Genomic DNA, 20,839 nt, shown 5'->3' with positions numbered 1-20,839 from the left:
ATGCGCATCTATCGATCTGGGTACGCTCGGAATGGGTTTCCCAAACGGATGCGGAATGGCAGGAGGGGGCCGCTCGACCCACCTCCCTGTCCGTGCTGGACCCAGGTCACGGAACCATCGAGCCAAATTGGTCCGGCTGGGCCCAGCTGGGGGGCGGTCCATTGTGGTGCAACGGATAAACCGCTACCCCATTGGGGTAATCTTGAAAAGGTAAAAAATAAGTGCATTTTTTTTCTTTTTATTTTAGTAAGACATCTTTATCTCTCACTGTATTATTTTTATCTTGCTTTCTATAAATCAATTTTTAAAACTACTTGTTCAAATATCTTGTTACTTGATACTCCCGCATTCGACAGGGATTCTGAAAACGAGACCAAACCCATAATCTTATCAATCGATTGGTCGTTAGCCAGAACTTATTTTGTGGATTGATCTTGTGCGTCTTATCTCTTTGTGTGAAACGTTGCAACGATCATTCAAATTCCTTTTACATCCTGTCATTTTTGACTATACCACCAGTTTTCGTTTATAGGGGCTACTACCACTAGCTTTCTTTTTTTTGCCCTTCTGTTTTTTTGGGTATTGGGTTATTTTAGAAATAGATGTATTAAAGTAGATGATGACTTCTATTCAGTTGGATCCAGATCCTTTAGGGTGTTCGAAGTTTGAACAGAATCAGCATCTCCTACAAAGACAACACCCACAACAAAGACAGAGACAGAACAAGCTGTTTACCCAACCGGGAGAATCAGCCACCACTCCAATAGCTATTCCATCTGCTATGCCCATCAGATCTTCGCCTTTGAATCAAAAGACTTCTTTTAAAAATTATCATTTACAATCTAAGAATCATAAAAATCCATCCTTTTCGTCATCTCCGTCGCCGAATTCCATGAGCTATAAGACTTCCAATTCCCATTCAAAACCATACCAGCCTTCTAGAAGATCATTCTCAACCTCTTCTTCTCTTAAGCAAGCTTCTATTAATATAACTTCTATTAAGAAATCCACCCGCTCTACTTCGTCGTCCTCTTTGTTATCGCTATCCAAATCACTATCGCCTTCTTCTTCATTTCTAGAAAGTAACTCAGTACCATCCACGAAGAAATATTCTAGGTTTAGTGATGATGAATCCAATTATGTGTTGATGAAACGTAAATCTTCAGCACATCCCTTAAGTTCTAATGATATGGAGGAAGAAATCCCCGTTTATGATTATTTTTACACCAATAATTCAAATAATCATAATGGATTGGAGTTTGAGTCTTCATTATCTTTCAAATCACCTTGGAGACCGAAAAGCTTTTTGACAAGGACTTTGTCGTCTAGTTCGACCAATTCTATCGAGTCGACTGATAGTGAAATATCCATAAGAAGTGAAATTCCTCTAGAGTCTCCATTTGCATCTTCAACCACCAGTTCTACCAATACTTTGGCGATTCCAAAGATAAATTCCAAAAATACTAATGATTCTTCTGACTCCTTATTAAAAGTACTAAAGAGAAATGATAAGGCACCAATCCAACACTCAAAAGATAATCTAGTTTCGAATTTAACTAATTCTTTGAAAAATTGGAAATCTCAATTAATCAATTATTCACTCTCGTTAACACCTCGAATGACTGACGACGTTCTACCTTTACCCACCTCAACGAAAGCAAATGAAGTTACCAACATTGAAACACCTGTTATTGATTCACCAAGTACTGAATTGAAAACTTATTCAATCAATAGTAATATAAATTATGATGATTCAATAGTGAGACTTCCTCAATTTCATAATTTTAAAAATCGTGATGAGAGAATCAACTCTCAATTCTTAAGATTATATGCCCAAGATTTCAATGCAAGATCAACAAACCTATTACCAAACACTTATACCAACGATGAATTCATTCAACTTTACAATAAATCGGAAGGGGTAAGAAATTTTCATCAAAATTTTAATTTTTATAAAATATCTAATATGTCAAAAGACAAATTATGGAATAGTGTTATATTAATACCAAGAAATGATCCGATTCCAAATGGCACAATTGAATATCAAAATTATATCTTCATTGGTGATGATAATAAATTTGCTAAGAATTCCTTAACGAGATTGAATGGTGATTATTTACCCTGGTCCAATCGTTCCTCGATCTCTTATAAACCTGCTGGTGAACTTCCGGGTATGAAACCTCGTATTAATGGACTAGCACCAAGTTCAGGAACTACAAAAGCTCAATTCACCATCAAAGGTTGGTGTAATCGTAGATGGGTCGATTGCTCCAAAACTGATGATGACGACGATGATGATGAAATCATTAATCATTGAAAAAGTTAAACAAAAGTCTTTTTTTAGCTCTTTCAATTCTTTTACTTCTTTATTCATTTCTACTTTCCTCTTTGGGTTATGTATTTCTTCATTTCTTTTATTGCTTAATTCACATCTTACTTCTTTATCCTTATTTATATTAATTACTAATTTATGCTCGTTCAATACATTAATCTTATCGGATAATCTGTAATTGTGATTGCAAAAAATCGTACATAAGCCCACAGAGGTAAAAAACAGTCACACCCGTCACATGACCCATGAACTGACTGTATCGCAGAGAAATAAAAAAAAAAAAGTCCATCGCATACATCCACCCGTACCTACGCAGTGAAAAAAACGAGGAAAAAAAAGTGAAAATTGCATTATATACAATTAAGCCCGTCTATAATACAAATTTTACCTCCTTCTCTTGTTTTACAACAACACCAAAACCAAGTAAAGATGGCTCCAAAAGGTAAAAAAGTTGCTCCAGCTCCATTAGCTGCCAAATCCACCAAGGCTTCTACCCCAAAAAATGCCTTGATTGACTCCACTCCAAAGAACTTTGGTATTGGTCAAAACATCCAACCAAAAAGAAACTTAAACAGATTTGTTAGATGGCCAGAATACGTTAGATTACAAAGACAAAAGAAAATCTTGTCTTTAAGATTGAAAGTTCCTCCAGCTATTGCCCAATTCCAAAACGTTTTGGACAAAAACACTGCTGCTCAAACTTTCAAATTATTCAACAAATACAAGCCAGAAACTGCTGCTGAAAAGAAAGAAAGATTAACTAAAGAAGCTGCTGCTGTTGCTGAAGGTAAAAACGCCAAAGACGTTTCTCCAAAACCAGTTAATGTTAAATATGGTTTAAACCATGTTGTTTCTTTAATTGAAAACAAAAAACCAAAATTAGTTTTAATTGCTAATGATGTTGATCCAATTGAATTAGTTATCTTCTTACCAGCTTTATGTAGAAAAATGGGTGTTCCATACGCCATTGTTAAAGGTAAAGCCAGATTAGGTACTTTAGTTCACAAGAAAACTTCTTCTGTTGCTGCTTTAACTGAAGTTTCTTCTGCTGATGAAGCTGAATTAGCTAAATTAGTTTCTACCATCAATGCTAACTTCATTGAAAAATACGAAGACTCTAGAAGACACTGGGGTGGTGGTATCATGGGTTCTAAAGCCAATGATAAAAAAGCTAAAAAACAAAAATTATTAGAACAACCATCTAACGAAGCTAAATAAATTTAATGCCATTTGAATTATTTACTTCTTATATCTTTTAATCATTTGTTTATATACTTAATACATTATCTGTATCAATTTGATTTGTAAACCAAATATTTGTCTATCCTATAAGCTGGGTTTTCCATTAAGTCACTGTCACGTGATAATTATTAATCACGTGATCGTTTGGTGTATGGGCCTGCTGTTCCCTGCACATAAAAACTAGCCAATGATAGCAAGGTTTTTTCTCATAAAAATTGTAATACTTTACTCAATTAACTAGTAAAACCGCTATTAGTAGACTTTCTCAAACAATTTCACTAACAAACCAAAAAAAAAACTAGAGAAAGAGAGGAAAAAAAAAAAAAAAAGTGAAGAATTGAAATATTTATATTTACAATCTTCAGTTTTAATCTCCATTTCCAATTATTACTCCATATTGAAAGAACTTTAATTGTAGCATTTTATCGAAAATCCTTATCTTTTTCCCTTTCCAACCCAACATTTATAATAATATATTAATAACATGTCATTTTTCAGAGACTTAATAGAATCTACCTTCCCAGCTGTTTACGCTGAAGAACCAGAAGAAGAAGAACAACCTCAAGAAGAAGAATCTGGTGAAGAAGAACCAAAAGAAGAAGAATCTAGCGAAGAAGAACCAAAGGAAGAAGAAGAATCTAGTGAAGGTGGTGATGACGAAGATGGTGATGACGAAGATGAAGACGATGAAGATGAAGATGAAGACGATGAAGATGAAGAAGAACAACCAGATCCATTGGATGCTTTACGTGAAGAATGTGTCAACAGTTCTGCTTGTAAATCTTACAATCACCATTTCCAAGAATGTGTTGAAAGAGTCACCAAAGAAATGGAAGAACCAGATTATGATCAAAAAGATTATAAAGAAGATTGTGTTGAAGAATTTTTCCATTTACAACATTGTGTTAATGATTGTGCTGCTCCAAGATTATTCTACAAATTAAGATAAGAAAGTATAAAAAGTATACAAGGTATACAAAGTATACCAACTGTACATAACTATTCCAATAAATGGAATAAAAGGTACCATCTTTTATTCTGATATATTCTGAGCTTCATAATACATATAAAAAGTCTTAAACAAAATTTAAAAACCCCAAAATTAAAAAAAAATAAAAAAAAAAACTAAAACTAAATTAAACAATACATTGATTTAACATTATAGAATGATCTTTCATCATTTTATATCTGCCTTTTATTTCTTTTGTCTCCTATTTTCATTCATCTAAAAAACTTGTCCAAGGACAGAACTTGCAAACCTGATTGAATTTCTTACATTTATCGTTAGAGTAGTTGGTTTGTTTTTCCATTCTTCTGCCTATATATATCATTACTGATTTTAATTATCATATTTATTAGTTAGTCTTAATTGTAGTTAATTTATCTTAATGTATTTGCAACTAGCCGCTCACATAGTGAGTAAAGTTGCATCTATTTGGTAAGATTTTGGTGATAAATCAGTAAAAATCATGGCTTCAATTGCTGCCTTAAAACCATTATCTATGCAGACTTACAATACACATACCAATAGCTTCAATACAATACACATATCAACAGCTTTAATAGAATACACATACCAATCGGTGTTTTAATAGGTAAATCGTATTTCAATTCGTATATAAATATAGATAGAAATTATGAAATCAAGCAATGGCCGCAAAAAGCAGGTGTGTCGCAGCGTGTTTTCGACAATGTTTGCGACAAACTCGCGGGTCACGTGAATAAATTCAATTTCTCGAAAGTTCTGCTGTTGTTAAGCCTACAAACAACCACCACCACGCAACAATCCAAACAACAACCAAGGTTGGCACAACAGGCTGTTTCATTTGTTTGCATTGCCAATCAACTCCTAATCACTGGCCATTGATACCCAATGGCTGTTGACCAGAACCATTTCAAGTCACACTAGGGTCAATGTAAAACAAATAAAATAGTTCGCGCAAAATAAGGAAGGTTGGCTGAAAATTTCGAATTTGCCATCCGAGTTTAGGATTTCCCAATATATATGTAACCGGAATTCTCTTGTTATTATTGTGGTTATATCCTTTTTCTTTTCTCTTTTTTGATTTTTCTATTCCTTCATTGAGTCGATACAACTCTAGTTAAGTCAAGAATATTTTCTAACCTTTTAATTTGGAAAGAAATAACCCCCCCCTGTGAATAAACAAGCCCACATTAAGTAACTTCTTTTTTTTTTTTGTTGTTGTTAAGAGATTTAAATTGTGAATATGTCTGAACAAGCTACTAAACAAGTCATTGAAGATAGAATCTATCTTGGTAATGTTGATTACAAGGCCACCGAAGAAGAAGTTAGAGAATTCTTCAAGGATTTAAAGGTGTATGTATGAAAAGAATCAATTAGTGAAGAAGTGCTTGATACTAACAATTGTAGTACTGAAGTTGATATCCCAAGTAAAACTTTTAAACTCGGTAAAAAAACCGTGGATAGACACTTAGGTTTTGCTTTTGTTCAATTTGAAACCAAAGACGATGCCGATAAAGCCATTGAAAAATTTAATGGTGAAGAATTCAAAGGTAGAAATATTTATACTAAAAAAGCAGTTCCACCTCCAACTGAAGAAGAAAAACAAATTAAGACTGAAGCTTATAAGGCTAAAAAGGCTGAAAAGAAAAAGAAACTCGCTGAAAAAAAAGCAGCCACTAATGCCACTAAAAAGAAGACTGAAGAAAAAACTACCCCAGAAAAAGAATCTAAAGATGCTACTGAAAAAGTTCCTGAAGGGACTCCTTCTAAGGATACCATTTTCATTACCAATTTAGATTACAAAGTTGATGTTCAAACTTTAAGCAATCTTTTCAAAGAATTGAAACCAAAATGGATTCATGTTCCAACCGTTAGATATCCAAAAAGATTTCAAAGAGGTAGAGCTGGAGGTAAACCAACTCACAATAAGGGTATTGCTTTTGCTAAATTCTCTAGTGAAGAAGCTCAAAAGCAAGCCATTGCTCAATTTAATGGTAAAGATATTAATGGTAGAGAAATTATTATTGATATTGCCATTAATACTAAAGAAAGAGAAGGTGAATCTACCCCTGAAGAATCAGCTCAATAAGTTCAATCGGCGTAAAAAAAGAAAGAGTTATGTTATGAATTAATATCTTTGCATGTACTAGTGGGCTTTAGGAATTATCATTTACTTTAATTTATTAAGTTATTATTGAAGTATTTTTTTCATTTGATTGTTGATTCCTTTTATAGTACATGCTTGATTATGTTTATTGAATTATATGTATGTCATTATCATTAATGATAAAGAAACCGTCTTGTATAAATACATAAAATTTCGAAATAAAAGTAAAATATAATAAAATCAAAACTAGATTAATGTAACCCTTGCAAATACTGTGACGAATATTTTGCTGCAATTCGGGGAGCCCTAGACGTATACACGTGACTATCAAAATTGAGCGGTGACTGTTTTCTTGAGAGGTGATTTCCGGTGGCAGACTGGGTCGGAGTTGCCTTTCAAAAAACTGGAAGAATGTATGGCGCGCATCACGTGAAGCGGGATATCCTGAATTCCGGCAACCACCGATTTGTTATTTCCACATACTTCTCGTTCCTAACAAGCATTTTGGAAAATTTCATCAGACGAAAAAAATAGTGAAAAAAAAAATGTTAAAAAAAAAAGTAGCGAATTTTGTACTTACTTGATTAACCAACTAATTCAACATCAAAAATGGGTATGTTTAGAGTGATATTAATGAACCATACGGCATGAGCGATGTCCACGGGAGGAAAGTACCCAGGAAACCATGTTCAAGCTTATATTCGATGAAGATTAACAAAATACTAACATCATTACAGGTAGAGTTATTCGTAACCAAAGAAAAGGTGCTGGTTCAATCTTCACCGCTCACACCAGATTAAATAAAGGTGCTGCTAAATTGAGAACCTTAGATTATGCTGAACGTCATGGTTACATCCGTGGTGTCGTTAAGCAAATCATTCATGATGCCGGTAGAGGTGCTCCATTAGCTAAAGTTGTTTTCCGTGATCCTTATAAGTACAAATTAAGAGAAGAAACTTTTATTGCTAATGAAGGTGTTTACACTGGTCAATTCATTTACGCCGGTAAAAAAGCTTCTTTAAATGTTGGTAACATTTTACCATTATCTTCTTTACCAGAAGGTACCATTGTTTCCAATGTTGAAGAAAAATCTGGTGACAGAGGTGCTTTAGGTAGAACTTCTGGTAACTACGTTATCATTATTGGTCACAACCCAGATGAAGGTAAAACCAGAGTTAAATTACCATCTGGTGCCAAAAAAATCTTAAGCTCTGATGCCAGAGGTGTTATCGGTGTTGTTGCCGGTGGTGGTAGAATTGATAAACCATTATTGAAAGCTGGTAGAGCTTTCCATAAATATAAGGTTAAACGTAACTCTTGGCCAAAGACTAGAGGTGTTGCCATGAATCCAGTTGATCACCCTCATGGTGGTGGTAACCATCAACATATTGGTAAAGCTTCTACTATTTCTAGAGGTGCTGTTTCTGGTCAAAAAGCTGGTTTAATTGCTGCCAGAAGAACCGGTTTATTACGTGGTACTCAAAAAACTCAAGATTAAATGTAATTTATAATTATCTTCATCTTGTTTTTATTATCCTCTAATGAACTTTCCTCCATCCCTCCTCACACGACCTTTCTCCCTAGCGTTTTATGAATAAAAGAATGAATAAACATGATATTGTTGGTGAATACGAATAATTACATTTGGGGAGACTCCAACTTATCATATATTAAGTCAACGAATTATTTTTATTGATTACTTGATTATTTAATAATGTCCTACTTCTTATATAAATAAGGCTTATTTTTTTTTTCAATATCCTTTGTGCATTAATATATTACAGTAACCTTGTATTTCTGTACCTTGTATTCTGCTTGTAGTACGAAGTTGAATTAACCATCAGTTGAATTAACGGTAGCGTCGTTTGCTTATGTGAGTTTGCGAAATCAGAGCCCTTCAACGGTATCCCCGAAAAAACTCGTAAGTACAACCCGATCCGGATTGTACCATCACCTACAGCATACAGCACAAGAGCATCGGCTGCATTCTCCAAGGATCTCCAAGATTCCCCCAGCCAATCAAAGCAGTATCCTCACCTCGGAAATTGTTCATTTGGGGTAATTGAAATCGGTCTACCGTTTTTGCAAATATTTTGCACCAACAGGGGAATTATTCTGGCAATTGGAGAGGACAAATATGAGTCACAGCATCACAATACGCAGAGACCATGTATCTAATTGAATTCAATTGGCCGCAGTATCTTCAGTATTCTCGAATGCCCGTATGACTAACGTGTCCGCAGAATCATAGTAGCCCGTCGAATTAACGTGCCCGTAGGTTTGAGACGCAGTCTGGTGCTACACGGTGTTTGCAGCTGCAATTTCCCAGATCAAGAACGATCATATTTGATCGTTGATGCTTCAATAGCCCGAATAAGAGCTTAAATGCTCTGTGGAATATTCCGCTTCTGTCATAGTGCCGTTCGTTTTTAGGCATGCACCAATTTCCATCGGTTTTTTTTGCAAAGAAAACAAAAAAAGTACTGTACTTGCCCTTACCAGGGCTTGCTCAGTCTGAGTCACTATTCCTTTCCAGACAATGCACCAGGTTGCCAAAGACCCAGTTAGAGGTGATAATAGAAAGCACAAGAATAAAGTCGGGAAAGAGATAACAGGCATCTCGCGCACTGTATGCCGTCCTTCGTACTGAAAAATTAACTAGTGCGCTGCCAATTTTCTAATAATCTATTTTTTTTTCTTTTAAATAGAAGGCTATCTAATTATAATTTCCTTCTTTATTTCTTTCTTTACTGATATTTCATATATCTAGTTAGTTCTGTTAGTAATTCCATGGAGTCTAGTCTAAACCTGTCGATTCCGGTGACATCAGGCTCATGCCCTTTATGGCATTATGATGATGTTACTAAATGTGCTAAGGATTCTTATTTGGATTTCGGTATACCAGCATTAGTTGGGTTAATATCATTTTTGATATTGTTATCTAAATCTATTGGTTCATGGTATAAATTTAAAAAGAGTATTCAATTAACCAACGATGAGAATCAACCTCTTTTGGCATCTTCCGACGCGTATGGTGCCATCGGAGATAATTATGCTCCTTCTAAAGAAGTTAGTAATACTTCTATTAAAGAACGTCATTTTGACTTGATTCGTTTATCTCATACTAACGAAGACGGTACCCCTCATGGAAGTATCCATGAAGTGTATAAAAGTGGCGGAGAAAGATTTAGAGTTAGTTTAGAATTTCTTTTGGTTCTTTTCCAACTTGGATTATCAATTAGTTTATTCTTAGTTAAAGACCTTAAGAAAGAATGGAGCGGGAATCTCACTATCCCAATTACAAAAGTCATGTTCTGGAGTTATTTATCTATTATTGCCACTTTTAGAGTGATAAATCTGAAAAAAGTTGTCATTCGTTTACCAAGTTTATGGGCTCATTCAACTTTCTCATATTTATTCAAACTTATTCCAAGCATCCTTACTTTCAGATCAGCATTAATCAAGCATGTCGCAAATGAAACGGTTCGTAAATATTACATCATTGACTTTACCATTACCTTCGTTTTATTTGTACTTAATTTCTCTGCTAAAATTGCTGATAAACCTGCTCAGTTATATGTTCCAAGTGATGGTTCAAGCCCTTCTCCCGAAAAAGTTTCAAGTCTTTTCTCATTCTTAACTTATTCTTGGATTGATAAATTGATTTTTTTGGCTTATAGAAAACCTTTGGAAAAAACTGATATTTGGGGATTGGCCTATGATGATTATGCATTGCCTATTTTAAAATCTTTTGAAGCTTCAAAATCGACTTCTAAATTTGCAGTTAAACTTTTCACCCATTTTAAACTTTTATTTGCAATTCAAGCATTTTATGCAATTTGTGAATCAATACTTGTTTTTGTTCCTTCTTTACTTTTGAAAAAGGTTTTAGAATATGTTGAAAATCCTTCCGTCACTCCAACTAATGTTGCCTGGACTTTAGTCATTTTAATGCCGGTCACCAAAATTATCACCTCTATTTGTAGTGGTTGTTCTCTTTTCCTTGGTAGAAGAGTTTGTGTTAGAATGAAAGCTATTTTAATTGGTGAGATCTATGCCAAAGCTTTGAGAAGAAAAACCACTGTTCAAGACTCTTCGGATGAAGATGATGCTAAAAGTAAATCTTCTAATGGTTTGACAGAAGATACTAAAGATGATAAAAAAGATGACAGCTCTGAACCTGGTACTGCAGAATTAGGTGCCATCATCAATTTAATGTCTGTTGATGCTTTCAAAGTTTCAGAAATTTGTGGTTATTTACATTTTTTCGTTAGTTCTATCTTGATGATTTTTATTTGCGTTATATTATTATATAAATTGATTGGTTGGAGTGCTTTGGTTGGTTCATTATCAATTATTGCCCTTTTACCTCTTAATTATAAATTAGCTCGTTGGTCTGCTAGTTTACAAAAAACGATGTTAGGTATCACTGATAAAAGAATTCAAAAATTAAATGAAACTTTACAAAGTATTAGAATTATTAAATTTTTTGCTTGGGAAGATAATTTCATTTCAAATATAATGAAAATAAGAGAAGAAGAGTTAACTTACTTAAAATGGAGAACTGGTGTTTGGTGTTTTGGTGCTTTCGTTTGGTTCATTACCCCTACTTTAATCACTTTACTTTCTTTCTACGTATATGTCATAATCGAAGGTAATACCTTGACTGCTCCAATTGCGTTCACCTCATTGTCCTTATTTACTTTATTGAGATCCCCATTAGATCAATTATCAGATATGACTGCTTATGTTATACAATCAAAAGTTTCCGTTGATAGAATTGGTGACTTCTTAGAAGAAGAAGAAACTTCAAAATACGAGCAATTGGGCCAAGAAAAAGGTCCAAATTCTCCTTACATTGGTTTTGAAAACGCTTCTTTCTCTTGGAATGAATCTTCTGCAGATGACTTTAAATTGAGAAATCTTAATATCGATTTTAAGGCTGGTAAATTGAATGTTGTTATTGGTCCAACTGGTGCAGGTAAAACATCTTTATTATTAGCCTTATTAGGTGAAATGAATTTAACAAGTGGTAAAGTTTTCTTACCTGGTATCATTCCTAAAGACGAATTGATCGTTGACCCTGAAACTGGATTGACTGAATCCGTTGCTTACTGTTCTCAATCTGCTTGGTTATTGAATGACTCAATCAGAAATAATATTACTTTTTCTGCTCCTTTCAATCAAGATCGTTACGATAAAGTAATTGAAGCCTGTGGTTTGACCCGAGATTTACAAATCTTATCTGCTGGTGACTCTACTGAAATTGGTGAAAAAGGTATTACTTTATCTGGTGGACAGAAACAAAGAGTTTCTTTGGCTAGGGCTTTATACTCTAATTCTAGACATATTCTTTTAGATGATTGTTTGTCAGCTGTCGACTCACATACTGCTTTATGGATTTATGAAAATTGTATTTCAGGTCCTTTGATGCAAGGCAGAACTTGTATTTTAGTCTCGCACAATGTTGCTTTAACTGTTCAAAAAGCTGATTGGATTATCGTAATGGATAATGGTAAAGTAAAAACACAGGGTGTTCCTGAAGAGTTATTAGATAGTGGCGAATTAGGTGATGATGAATTGGTTAAGACATCAGTATTAAATTCTCGTAATCAATCAACAACTAATTTGAAATCTTTGGAAGACAAGAACTCGAACTTGAAAGCCAAGGCTGCAACAATTGAAAATAAATTGAAAGCTTTAGCTGAACAAGAAAATCCTGAAGATGCTCCTGTGAAATCTGATGGTAAATTGGTCGAGGAAGAGTTCAAATCCGAAGGTGTTGTGGGATTAAATGTTTACAAAGGATATGCTAAAGTATTTGGTGGCTGGCCTACTTGGACTGCTGTCTTATTTGCATTCAGTGCTTCTCAAGGTGCTTATATAATTCAATCATGGTGGTTGAGAAATTGGTCCTTAAGCAGTGAAAAGTCTCAGGTAATGAATGTTTTGTCATTAGTAGGTATCAGCAATGTTTATGATGGTACTCAGGTATCAGGCTCACCTTTGATTCGTACTTTTATTGGTGCTTATCATCATATCAGCCAAGCTTTCACTACTTTAGAAACATATAAAGAAGAACATTCTACTATGTATTACATCTTAATTTATGGGGCAATTGGTATTAGTTATTCTATCTTGGCTTCGTTCAGAGTTTATGTGACATTTTTCGCCGGTATCACTGCATCTAACAGAATTTTCAGACAAGTCTTGGATAAGGTTATGAATGCTAAATTAAGATTTTTTGATAAGACCCCTCAAGGTCGTATTATGAATAGGTTTTCTAAAGATATTGAAGCTGTTGATCAAGATTTGACCCCATGTTCCGAAGGTGTTTTCATATGTTTGGTTCAATGTGTATCAATTTTAGGTCTTATTATCTTCATCACCCCTGGTTTTGTCATTTTTGCTTTTATCATTGCTTACTTATACTATTTGGTTGGAATTTTCTATATAACTCTTTCCAGAGAATTAAAGAGATTCGAATCTATAACCAAATCCCCAATCCATCAACATTTCTCCGAATCATTAGTTGGTGTGGCTACGATTAGAGCATACGGTATTGAAAAGAGATTCATGAAACAAAACTTGAAAGCAATTGATGAAAACAATAAGCCATTTTTCTACTTATGGGTTGCTAATAGATGGCTAGCTTTCCGTATTGATGCTGTTGGTTCATTGGTCATGTTTTTTGCTGGTATTTTCGTTTTATTGTCTGTTGGTAGAATTGATGCTGGTTTAGCAGGTTTATCTTTATCATACGCTATTGCCTTTTCTGAAAGTGCTTTGTGGATTGTTCGTCTTTACGCTGGTGTTGAAATGAACATGAATTCAGTTGAAAGATTGCAAGAATATCTTGAAATCGAAGGAGAACCTGCAAGAGAAATTCCTGAGACCGAACCTCCTTCAACATGGCCAGAGAGAGGTGAAATTCAAGTGAATGATGTTTCTTTAAGATATGCCCCAGAATTACCAAGAGTCATCAAAAATGTTACTTTCCATGTTGAACCTAATAATAAAATTGGTATTGTTGGTCGTACAGGTGCTGGTAAATCAACCATCATCACTGCTTTCTTTAGATTCTTAGACCCAGAAAGTGGTTCTATTGTTATTGATGGTGTTGATATCACCAAGATTGGTTTACGAAACTTACGTCAAGCCATTACAATCATTCCTCAAGATCCAACTCTTTTCACTGGTACTATTAGATCCAATTTAGATCCATTTGATCAATACGACGATAATCAAATTTTTGAAGCATTGAAGAGAGTTAATTTGATTACTGCAAATGAGCCTAATCTTGGTGAAATTAACGAAAACCAAAATAAATTCTTGAACCTTTCTTCCACCGTTACTGAAGGAGGTAACAACTTATCTCAAGGTCAAAGACAATTGATGTGTTTAGCCAGATCATTATTGAAAAGTCCAAAGGTTATCTTACTAGATGAAGCCACTGCTTCTATCGACTATAAGTCAGATGCAACCATTCAAAAAACTATTCGTGATGAATTTTCAAGCTCCACCATCCTTACCATTGCTCACAGATTAAGATCTATTATTGATTACGATAAAATTTTGGTCATGGATGCTGGTAAAGTCGTTGAATACGAAGATCCATACGTATTGATCGCAAATAAGAATTCTTTATTCTACAGCATGTGTGATAACAGTGGTGAATTGGACGCATTGACAAAATTGGCAAAGGAATCATACGTTGCAAAAAAGAACACTAAATCCCTGTCTAAGTAAACTCAACTAATAATTAATCCATACTTTATTTATTCATTTATTTCTCTTTTTTGATTGCGTTCTTTCTTGAAGAAAATCCCGCTATCTCTGGCGTTATTCCCTTTCTATCTGCTTTAAATATTTGATTGACTGGTGAACAACCAACATTAAAGTCATCTTTATATATAATTAATAAAATTACTTTATTATTTAGTACGCCAGTGTGGTTCGAATGTGATTCCATTGTAGGAAAGTCTGATGCAACCAAAAACTGGGTGTGTGAATACCAAAATCCTTATCGCCACAGCTGAATCTGGAAAAGATAAATTGAAGCTGATTTCAGACAAACAAACAACTGAAGCTAGAGTTCTTTACAGCTGTTTGATAGTCGAATTCGATTTCCGCCCTTTTCAGATAAGATATTGTTTACATAGTGTTGGGAATTAACTTGAAAGAAAGATCATTGGAGTTAGAGTGATTTGCAACTCTTTTACCTAATATAACACGACTATGGAAACTCCAAAAGATAAAGATTCCAAGCAGATCCAAGTTCAGGTGGACAGCTCCGGAAACTCAACTAACCAAGATTTAGAGTCTAGTTTAACGGAACTACTTCCATACAATGACGATTATACGAGACCATCCACGGAATTGAATGGAAACATTACGTATTTAGCCGAGTTGGAGGAATCACCCCAGGGCAGGCACTTGGGAGTATTTTCCACCTTAGTTCTCTTTATTAGTCGTATTCTTGGGTCTGGATTTTTAGCTGTCTCGAGTGGTATCTACGAGGATTGCGGTGGCTCACCATTTTACTTTTTATTGGCCTGGATTATTGCTGCAATCCTAGCATTTAGTGGTTTGTATGTTTTCTTAGAGTTGGGATCATTAATACCCAGAAGTGGCGGAACCAAAGTCTTTTTAGAATTCATTTATGACAAACCCCATATGCTTGCAACTGTGGTTTTCCTGGTTTATTCAGTTATGTTTGGATTTACAATTCTGAATATTCTTGTTTTTGGGGAATACTTCTTACAAGCTATTGGAATTGAACCTACCGAATACAAGACCAGAATTACTGGTTTATTATTCTTGTATGTAACGGCTTTGATTCATGGGTTGAGTGTGACCCATGGAATTAGAATTCAAAACTTTTTGGGTTTGTTGAAGTTGGGGTTGGCAGTCATTATGGTTATGACGGGCATATATACCTCTTTCTTTCCTTATTCAATCACAAAGCTCGAGAACCATTTGCATTGGAACGAATTCTTCCATGTTAAGACATCCATATCTACATCCAAGTTTTCAAGTGCTGTTATTAAAGCTACCTTTGCATACGCAGGATGGAACTCTGTGCATACTGTGTCTAACGAAATTAAAGACCCCGTGAGAACTTTTAAGATTGCCGGTCCTTTATCATTAATAATAGTTACTATAACTTACGTATTTACTAATATTGCTTACTTGGTGGTTATACTGGACGATGAAATCAGAAGTAGTGGGAAGTTAATTGGATCACTTCTTTTCGAAAAAGTATTTGGTTACAGATTCGGTAAACAGTTTTTAACATTCGCTGCTGCATCTTGCGCTGGTGGAAACGTCTTTGTTGTTTTATATACCATATCCAGGACCAGTCAGGAGGTTTTCAAAGAAGGTTATCTACCATTTTCACAAGTCATGGCCTCAAACTGGCCATTAGATGCCCCAATGCCAAGTATAATCCTAAGCTGCTTCTTATCAACTGTCGTAGTGCTTGGCTCACCCGGTAAAGATATTTATGGTTATATCGTTTCTTTAGAAGGTTATCCAAACCAGATATTCATCGGTTTAGCTACAATAGGTATTTTCATTATTAGACGAAGGTATCCTCACGTAAAGGCTCCAATTAGGGCATCTTACATCGGTACGGTATTGGTGTTATTAATCATTACCTACCTTTCGGTTTCTCCTCTTGCCACTCGCCAGAGCCCCAACCCAGAAGGTTTAGAAAATTGGCCAAATTTTGCAATAGTTGCAATTATGTGTATGGTGGCTTGTGTTTCATATTGGGCCATCATGTTTAGGATATTTCCAAAGATATTTGGATATGAGCTTATATCAGAAGACTTCGAACAAGAGGATGGACTTGTGGTGAAGAAGTGGATAAAGGTATACCGTTAGAAAATTCAATTAGATTATTTATTTATTATTCTTTATAAATCTATAGACTCACCTCTTATTCTCCGTATGCAATTTTTTCAATTCTTTTAACGAAAGCAGCAAATTCTTCTTGTTTTAGTTTTTCAACAACTAACTGCTTTAATTCTCGATCAGTCAATTTCTTAATTTGTTTGGTGATTTGACCACTAGAGGAATAACCTCTTCTACTCGTGCAACACGGTTTTGATACCTTATCAGTAGTATTTATGGAAGGTTGCAACCTTTTGCTTTTTATCTGACTATTAAGCCCTTCACCATAACCTTTACTAAATGGTAAGCTATCGATTGAATCGCTAACCAGGTCTTCTTGAGAATTTGTTTTAGTTTTAGGTATACCGACTGCTTTCGACTGAGACACAGCATGGCCATAGACAGACTTTCTCGTCTGTGACGAAAAGTCTGCCACTAGGCTATTCTTTTCAATTTTATCCGGGCGTGAATTGATATTCTGAACTGACAACCTCACATCAGGATCAGTTTGGCTTTGAGGATGCATTGTTTTGTGTGGATACATTAGGTTGTCATTATTAACCAAGTATTTGTTCCAACTTTCCCGTGGAGGAGAAACTGTCTGCCAGAACAGGGGGTTTGTCAATGGTTGCGATTGGTTAATATTATGACTCAGAATGCCTTCCTGCTTTTGGCTAGCAATCGAATATGATGGAGGTGACAAATAAGTATGCTGATTGACCTGAGTGTTTAAATAGCTGTCCGTTTCAAATTGGTGGAGGTTATCAGAATTGTACTTATCTCGGCCTTCAGTGCTAATTCTATTGTGTTGTGAGTGCTTTGATAAGATATTGCTCTTTGGTAGACAAGGGCGTAATAGAGGATAATTGATCGGTGATTTATGGTTTTCTTCACTAAAAGAGTGGAAAGAAGCTTGAGTTCGAGGCTCTAATGATTGTTGAATAGGAGGAATCGACACGGGAAATAGAGAATGAAACTGATGTGGATGAGGATGTTTACTCTGGGTTTGAGAAAAAGCCATGTTAGCATTTTTGGGTTGGATTTTATGAACGGAGGTTTGGCTAGGGGGAAATAACAGACTTGGAGGAGGTAATTGTGGAGTCGGATAACATTGTTGACTTTGAGCAGGAGACCATTGCTGACTTTGAAAAGACTGAGACGCCTTGGAGTCAGCATATCTTAGTGTGTTCGGTAAATTTGTCTCTATAAATGAACAGAACCGTTCAAGATGGCTAGGATCCATGAAATTCAATTGAAAACGCTTGATTATTGTATTATTCTCTGACTGCTTTACTGCAACTGCCATCATTTTCACGTAAAAGGACGTGTATCTTCCTTGCACAATACGTAAAGATTCCTAAAGAAAAAGAGGTCGAGAAGTTAGACATCTATTCAAAAATTAAGAAGAAATAGGTAATTCATACTATTGATTGGTTACTGACTCGAAGAGATATTATTTTAACTGGATCCAGGAAATCGCAGTGAATGGTAAGCGAAGATTTCGTGACATGGCTCCAGTTATCAGAACCCATCTGTTTTATGGAAAAGCTCTTCAAGGGGAACGAGGAAACTCTACCATCAAATTGACTCATTGTATAGTCTCTATATGGGATCTCTTATTTGGGAGAAGAAGGATGTAGATGTAGTTTAAGTTCAAGAGCGGCAAACTTTTTTTTTGAGAAATCAATTTTTGCAACAAAACCCGTTCTTACTTACAGAGTAGTACGAAAAGCTGGAGAAACAGAAACAAAGATTGCAGCTACTAGAAGCAGTTAGTAAGCATATTCTTTATTAGGATGGAGTCTATTGAAGTCGAAAATTAAAAAGATTACTGAAGAATTAACTGCTTGCAAAAAAAATGTTACTACCGTTATACAAAACATTATACAAAACATTATACAAAACATTATACAAAACATTATACAAAACATTAAAAGCGGTATATATATCATTAGTCTAAATCAAGGAAAGCTTGTCTTTTCTTTAATAGCTTTCTCTCTATATGCTCACCGTCTGGTCCAATTTCAAAACCAAAGATCAGTTCTGCAGAAGAAATTAGGAGGTCATGAATGGTAGAGTTAACTCCTGGGTAGTCAAGGTTAGATTCTCGAGAACTAAATTTACAACCATCATGAGGCTTTTCACCACTGAAAACCCTTTCCAACCAAGCGAAGCCGGATGGAATACCCTTGAATATTTCTGTTATATGTCCACCCATATCCAGATTTAATTCTAAGGATTTGATTCCCCTATCACACCAAGCCTTTGCAACTCTGGGTGAGTTTTCAGCATAAGGCACAATGGTATCATTATAGCCATGAAATATCATAATAGGGACTTCTGGAAGAGTCGAGTTACTATGGAGGGCAAGAGTACTATTATTAACTACTTCCTTCACCATTTTTTTTTCAAAGACTTTCCAACCATCCTTGAAATACCTATAGGGCCCCGTGAAAAAGTTCTGGAAGGCATACGAGGTAATGGAATCAAGCATACATTTTTTGAAGACCTCGCTGAATGTCTCGTTTTTACCGGGCATGATTTGTTCATCAATTAAATCTCTCAAGTCGTCATTTTCACTTGCCAAACCTCCGAGTGCCGAAGCAGTCAAACCAGCAAATAAGGTCCCTTCAACACCTACGGCAGTGGCTGTGACATTTGTTACGAATCCCCCAAGCGCAGCACCTATGAGATGCTTCTTCAAGTCCTTAGCGTAGGTTGGTTGTAACTCAAGGGCCTGTCCACTTGCTAGGCTCCCCCCAGAGTAGCCAAACATACCAACCTGAGCGTCTGGATCAATGTTTGTCAAGTTCCCTGACTTTAGAGCTGCTCTGATGGAGTCCAAAGTAGCATGTCCACTTTGGCGCCCAGCGGTGAACGTAGCCTTGCTACCTTCATAATCGGGAGAAACAACATACCAACCACGATCCAAAGCAATTTGAATCAATAACATTTCAGCTTGGGTTGTAACAGTAGACATTTTGGCACCATACAAGAAAGCATAAGATGGTGCACAATCGGGACTACTGGAGTCTTCGGCAGTTTGGTAGGCTAGTAATTTCGAAGAATTCCCATTATAAGGTTCAATAACCGTGGTGACAAATACATTAGGATTGTCGTGGGAATCAGTTGAACGAACTAGCAATTGCCACGAATTCTTGACATTTACCGGGAAGTATATACTTCTAATTCTGCTAGGAGTATTTCTCGTTTTCAAAATCGTCCCCGGTTTGATTTTATCAAGATCACCAGAATAAGTATAAAAATCATCTTCAGTGGGTAGCTTCACTCCCACTGGAGTAGATAAGGTGACTTGTAATAAAGCGAAAAGAAAGAAAAGTGACTGGAGTTGTATTTTCATGTTATGGCGTTGAATGGCATCTCAATCTCTCCAAAGCCATGATACCGTGAAAGGGAGACTATTTATACAGCAATGAACTCGGCTCAAGAGATTTACCTCCCAGTACGAGATGCCTTTCAATTCTCCATTCTCCAACTTCCTTACTTGGAGAATGCAATAGATCTACCACTGGAAACACTAGCACTTCCAAACTTCCAAATCATAATTACTTCAAGAGGAAAAGGACCTTATTTGTAAAACTACTTTAACATGTCCCAGAAGAGTGGAGATAACTACTCTTTGGTCCATGTTAACCATTCTGGTAAACGCAAACATTTCGGTGTATCCCCAAAGAGAATAAACCTTAAATGCCAATCATAGCATACGATTAAACTTCAGCCAACCTTCGTAGCTGCTGCTACCCCGAGTTTTGTGGTTTCCAATGGAACCACCATCTGCACTGCTAAAGTTTATTTACACAAGCCAACGAAATCGGCTCACTAATCTTCAAAAAATCTACAAATATGCAAATCTTCCAAACCAGACACAGTGCATTGAAATATTTTATAATCAGGGTTGTGTCATCAGGTAACGGTCGTATTGGGTCAGTGGTGGTGACCTTCAGACTGGTCTTGTCGTACAGTAATAAACTAATAAACTAAAAAAAGAGAGAAAAAACGAGTGCGGATGTTTGCAGCATTTTTAGAACAATTGGATCGAATCCCCAAAGAGGAAAGTCCCGGGCTCCTCTGATATTTATTGTCATGCATTTAATTTAACGAAATGACAATAGAGAATGATGCTAAAGTTAGGTTTGTTGAGGCTTCGTCGCGAAATGTCTTTGTTTTATGAAGACTGCAAAAAAAAATAAAAAAAAGAGACCTTTTGAGGAGCCCCATCGCCATGTGATATGCGTACTAGTGAGATAAGTTGGTT

General features: G+C 35.6%; 9 protein-coding genes across 9 annotated transcripts; 7 read left to right on the top strand and 2 right to left on the bottom strand.

The window, feature by feature from the left end:
- Positions 1–307: 307 nt before the first annotated feature.
- On the top strand, positions 308–2,492 carry HYPBUDRAFT_153127 (uncharacterized protein). The gene has a single exon (XM_020221386.1). The coding sequence runs from the start codon at positions 617–619 to the stop codon at positions 2,315–2,317; it is 1,701 nt and encodes a 566-aa protein (XP_020076337.1). The 5' UTR covers positions 308–616; the 3' UTR covers positions 2,318–2,492.
- A 245-nt stretch (positions 2,493–2,737) lies between these two features.
- RPL8B (60S ribosomal protein eL8) lies at positions 2,738–3,582 on the top strand. Its single transcript, XM_020219732.1, has one exon. It carries the CDS (start codon positions 2,762–2,764, stop codon positions 3,548–3,550), a length of 789 nt encoding a protein of 262 aa, XP_020076336.1. The 5' UTR covers positions 2,738–2,761; the 3' UTR covers positions 3,551–3,582.
- A 476-nt stretch (positions 3,583–4,058) lies between these two features.
- HYPBUDRAFT_139999 (ubiquinol--cytochrome-c reductase subunit 6) lies at positions 4,059–4,623 on the top strand (the record flags this gene model as incomplete). The annotated part of the gene is made up of 2 exons (XM_020219731.1): positions 4,059–4,152; positions 4,237–4,623. 2 exons carry the CDS (start codon positions 4,059–4,061, stop codon positions 4,521–4,523), a joined length of 381 nt encoding a protein of 126 aa, XP_020076335.1. The 3' UTR covers positions 4,524–4,623.
- Positions 4,624–5,802: 1,179 nt separating this feature from the next.
- Positions 5,803–6,606, top strand: SBP1 (Sbp1p; the record flags this gene model as incomplete). The annotated part of the gene is made up of 2 exons (XM_020223938.1): positions 5,803–5,912; positions 5,967–6,606. Coding segments are annotated over 2 exons (750 nt in total), but the record flags the coding sequence as incomplete, so codon positions are not given.
- Positions 6,607–7,275: 669 nt separating this feature from the next.
- Positions 7,276–8,164, top strand: HYPBUDRAFT_149014 (60S ribosomal protein uL2; the record flags this gene model as incomplete). Its single annotated transcript, XM_020220171.1, has 2 exons — positions 7,276–7,279; positions 7,404–8,164. The coding sequence occupies 2 exons, from the start codon at positions 7,276–7,278 to the stop codon at positions 8,162–8,164; spliced, it is 765 nt and encodes a 254-aa protein (XP_020076333.1).
- A 2,958-nt stretch (positions 8,165–11,122) lies between these two features.
- Positions 11,123–14,558, top strand: HYPBUDRAFT_153125 (uncharacterized protein; the record flags this gene model as incomplete). The annotated part of the gene is made up of 1 exon (XM_020221385.1): positions 11,123–14,558. A coding segment is annotated over exon 1 (3,224 nt), but the record flags the coding sequence as incomplete, so codon positions are not given.
- A 774-nt stretch (positions 14,559–15,332) lies between these two features.
- On the top strand, positions 15,333–16,606 carry HYPBUDRAFT_153124 (uncharacterized protein). The gene has a single exon (XM_020221384.1). It carries the CDS (start codon positions 15,343–15,345, stop codon positions 16,552–16,554), a length of 1,212 nt encoding a protein of 403 aa, XP_020076331.1. The 5' UTR covers positions 15,333–15,342; the 3' UTR covers positions 16,555–16,606.
- Positions 16,582–17,971, bottom strand: HYPBUDRAFT_209436 (uncharacterized protein). The gene has a single exon (XM_020223061.1). It carries the CDS (start codon positions 17,870–17,872, stop codon positions 16,610–16,612), a length of 1,263 nt encoding a protein of 420 aa, XP_020076330.1. The 5' UTR covers positions 17,873–17,971; the 3' UTR covers positions 16,582–16,609.
- A 528-nt stretch (positions 17,972–18,499) lies between these two features.
- On the bottom strand, positions 18,500–20,098 carry HYPBUDRAFT_153123 (uncharacterized protein). Its single transcript, XM_020221383.1, has one exon. It carries the CDS (start codon positions 19,922–19,924, stop codon positions 18,515–18,517), a length of 1,410 nt encoding a protein of 469 aa, XP_020076329.1. The 5' UTR covers positions 19,925–20,098; the 3' UTR covers positions 18,500–18,514.
- Between the last annotated feature and the right edge of the window lie 741 nt (positions 20,099–20,839).

Source organism: Hyphopichia burtonii (assembly GCF_001661395.1).
Source record: "Hyphopichia burtonii NRRL Y-1933 unplaced genomic scaffold HYPBUscaffold_4, whole genome shotgun sequence".
Taxonomy (NCBI): Eukaryota; Fungi; Ascomycota; class Pichiomycetes; order Serinales; family Debaryomycetaceae; genus Hyphopichia; species Hyphopichia burtonii.
Note: the sequence above shows the minus strand (reverse complement) of the source record. Positions and strands in the feature narration are given on the sequence as shown.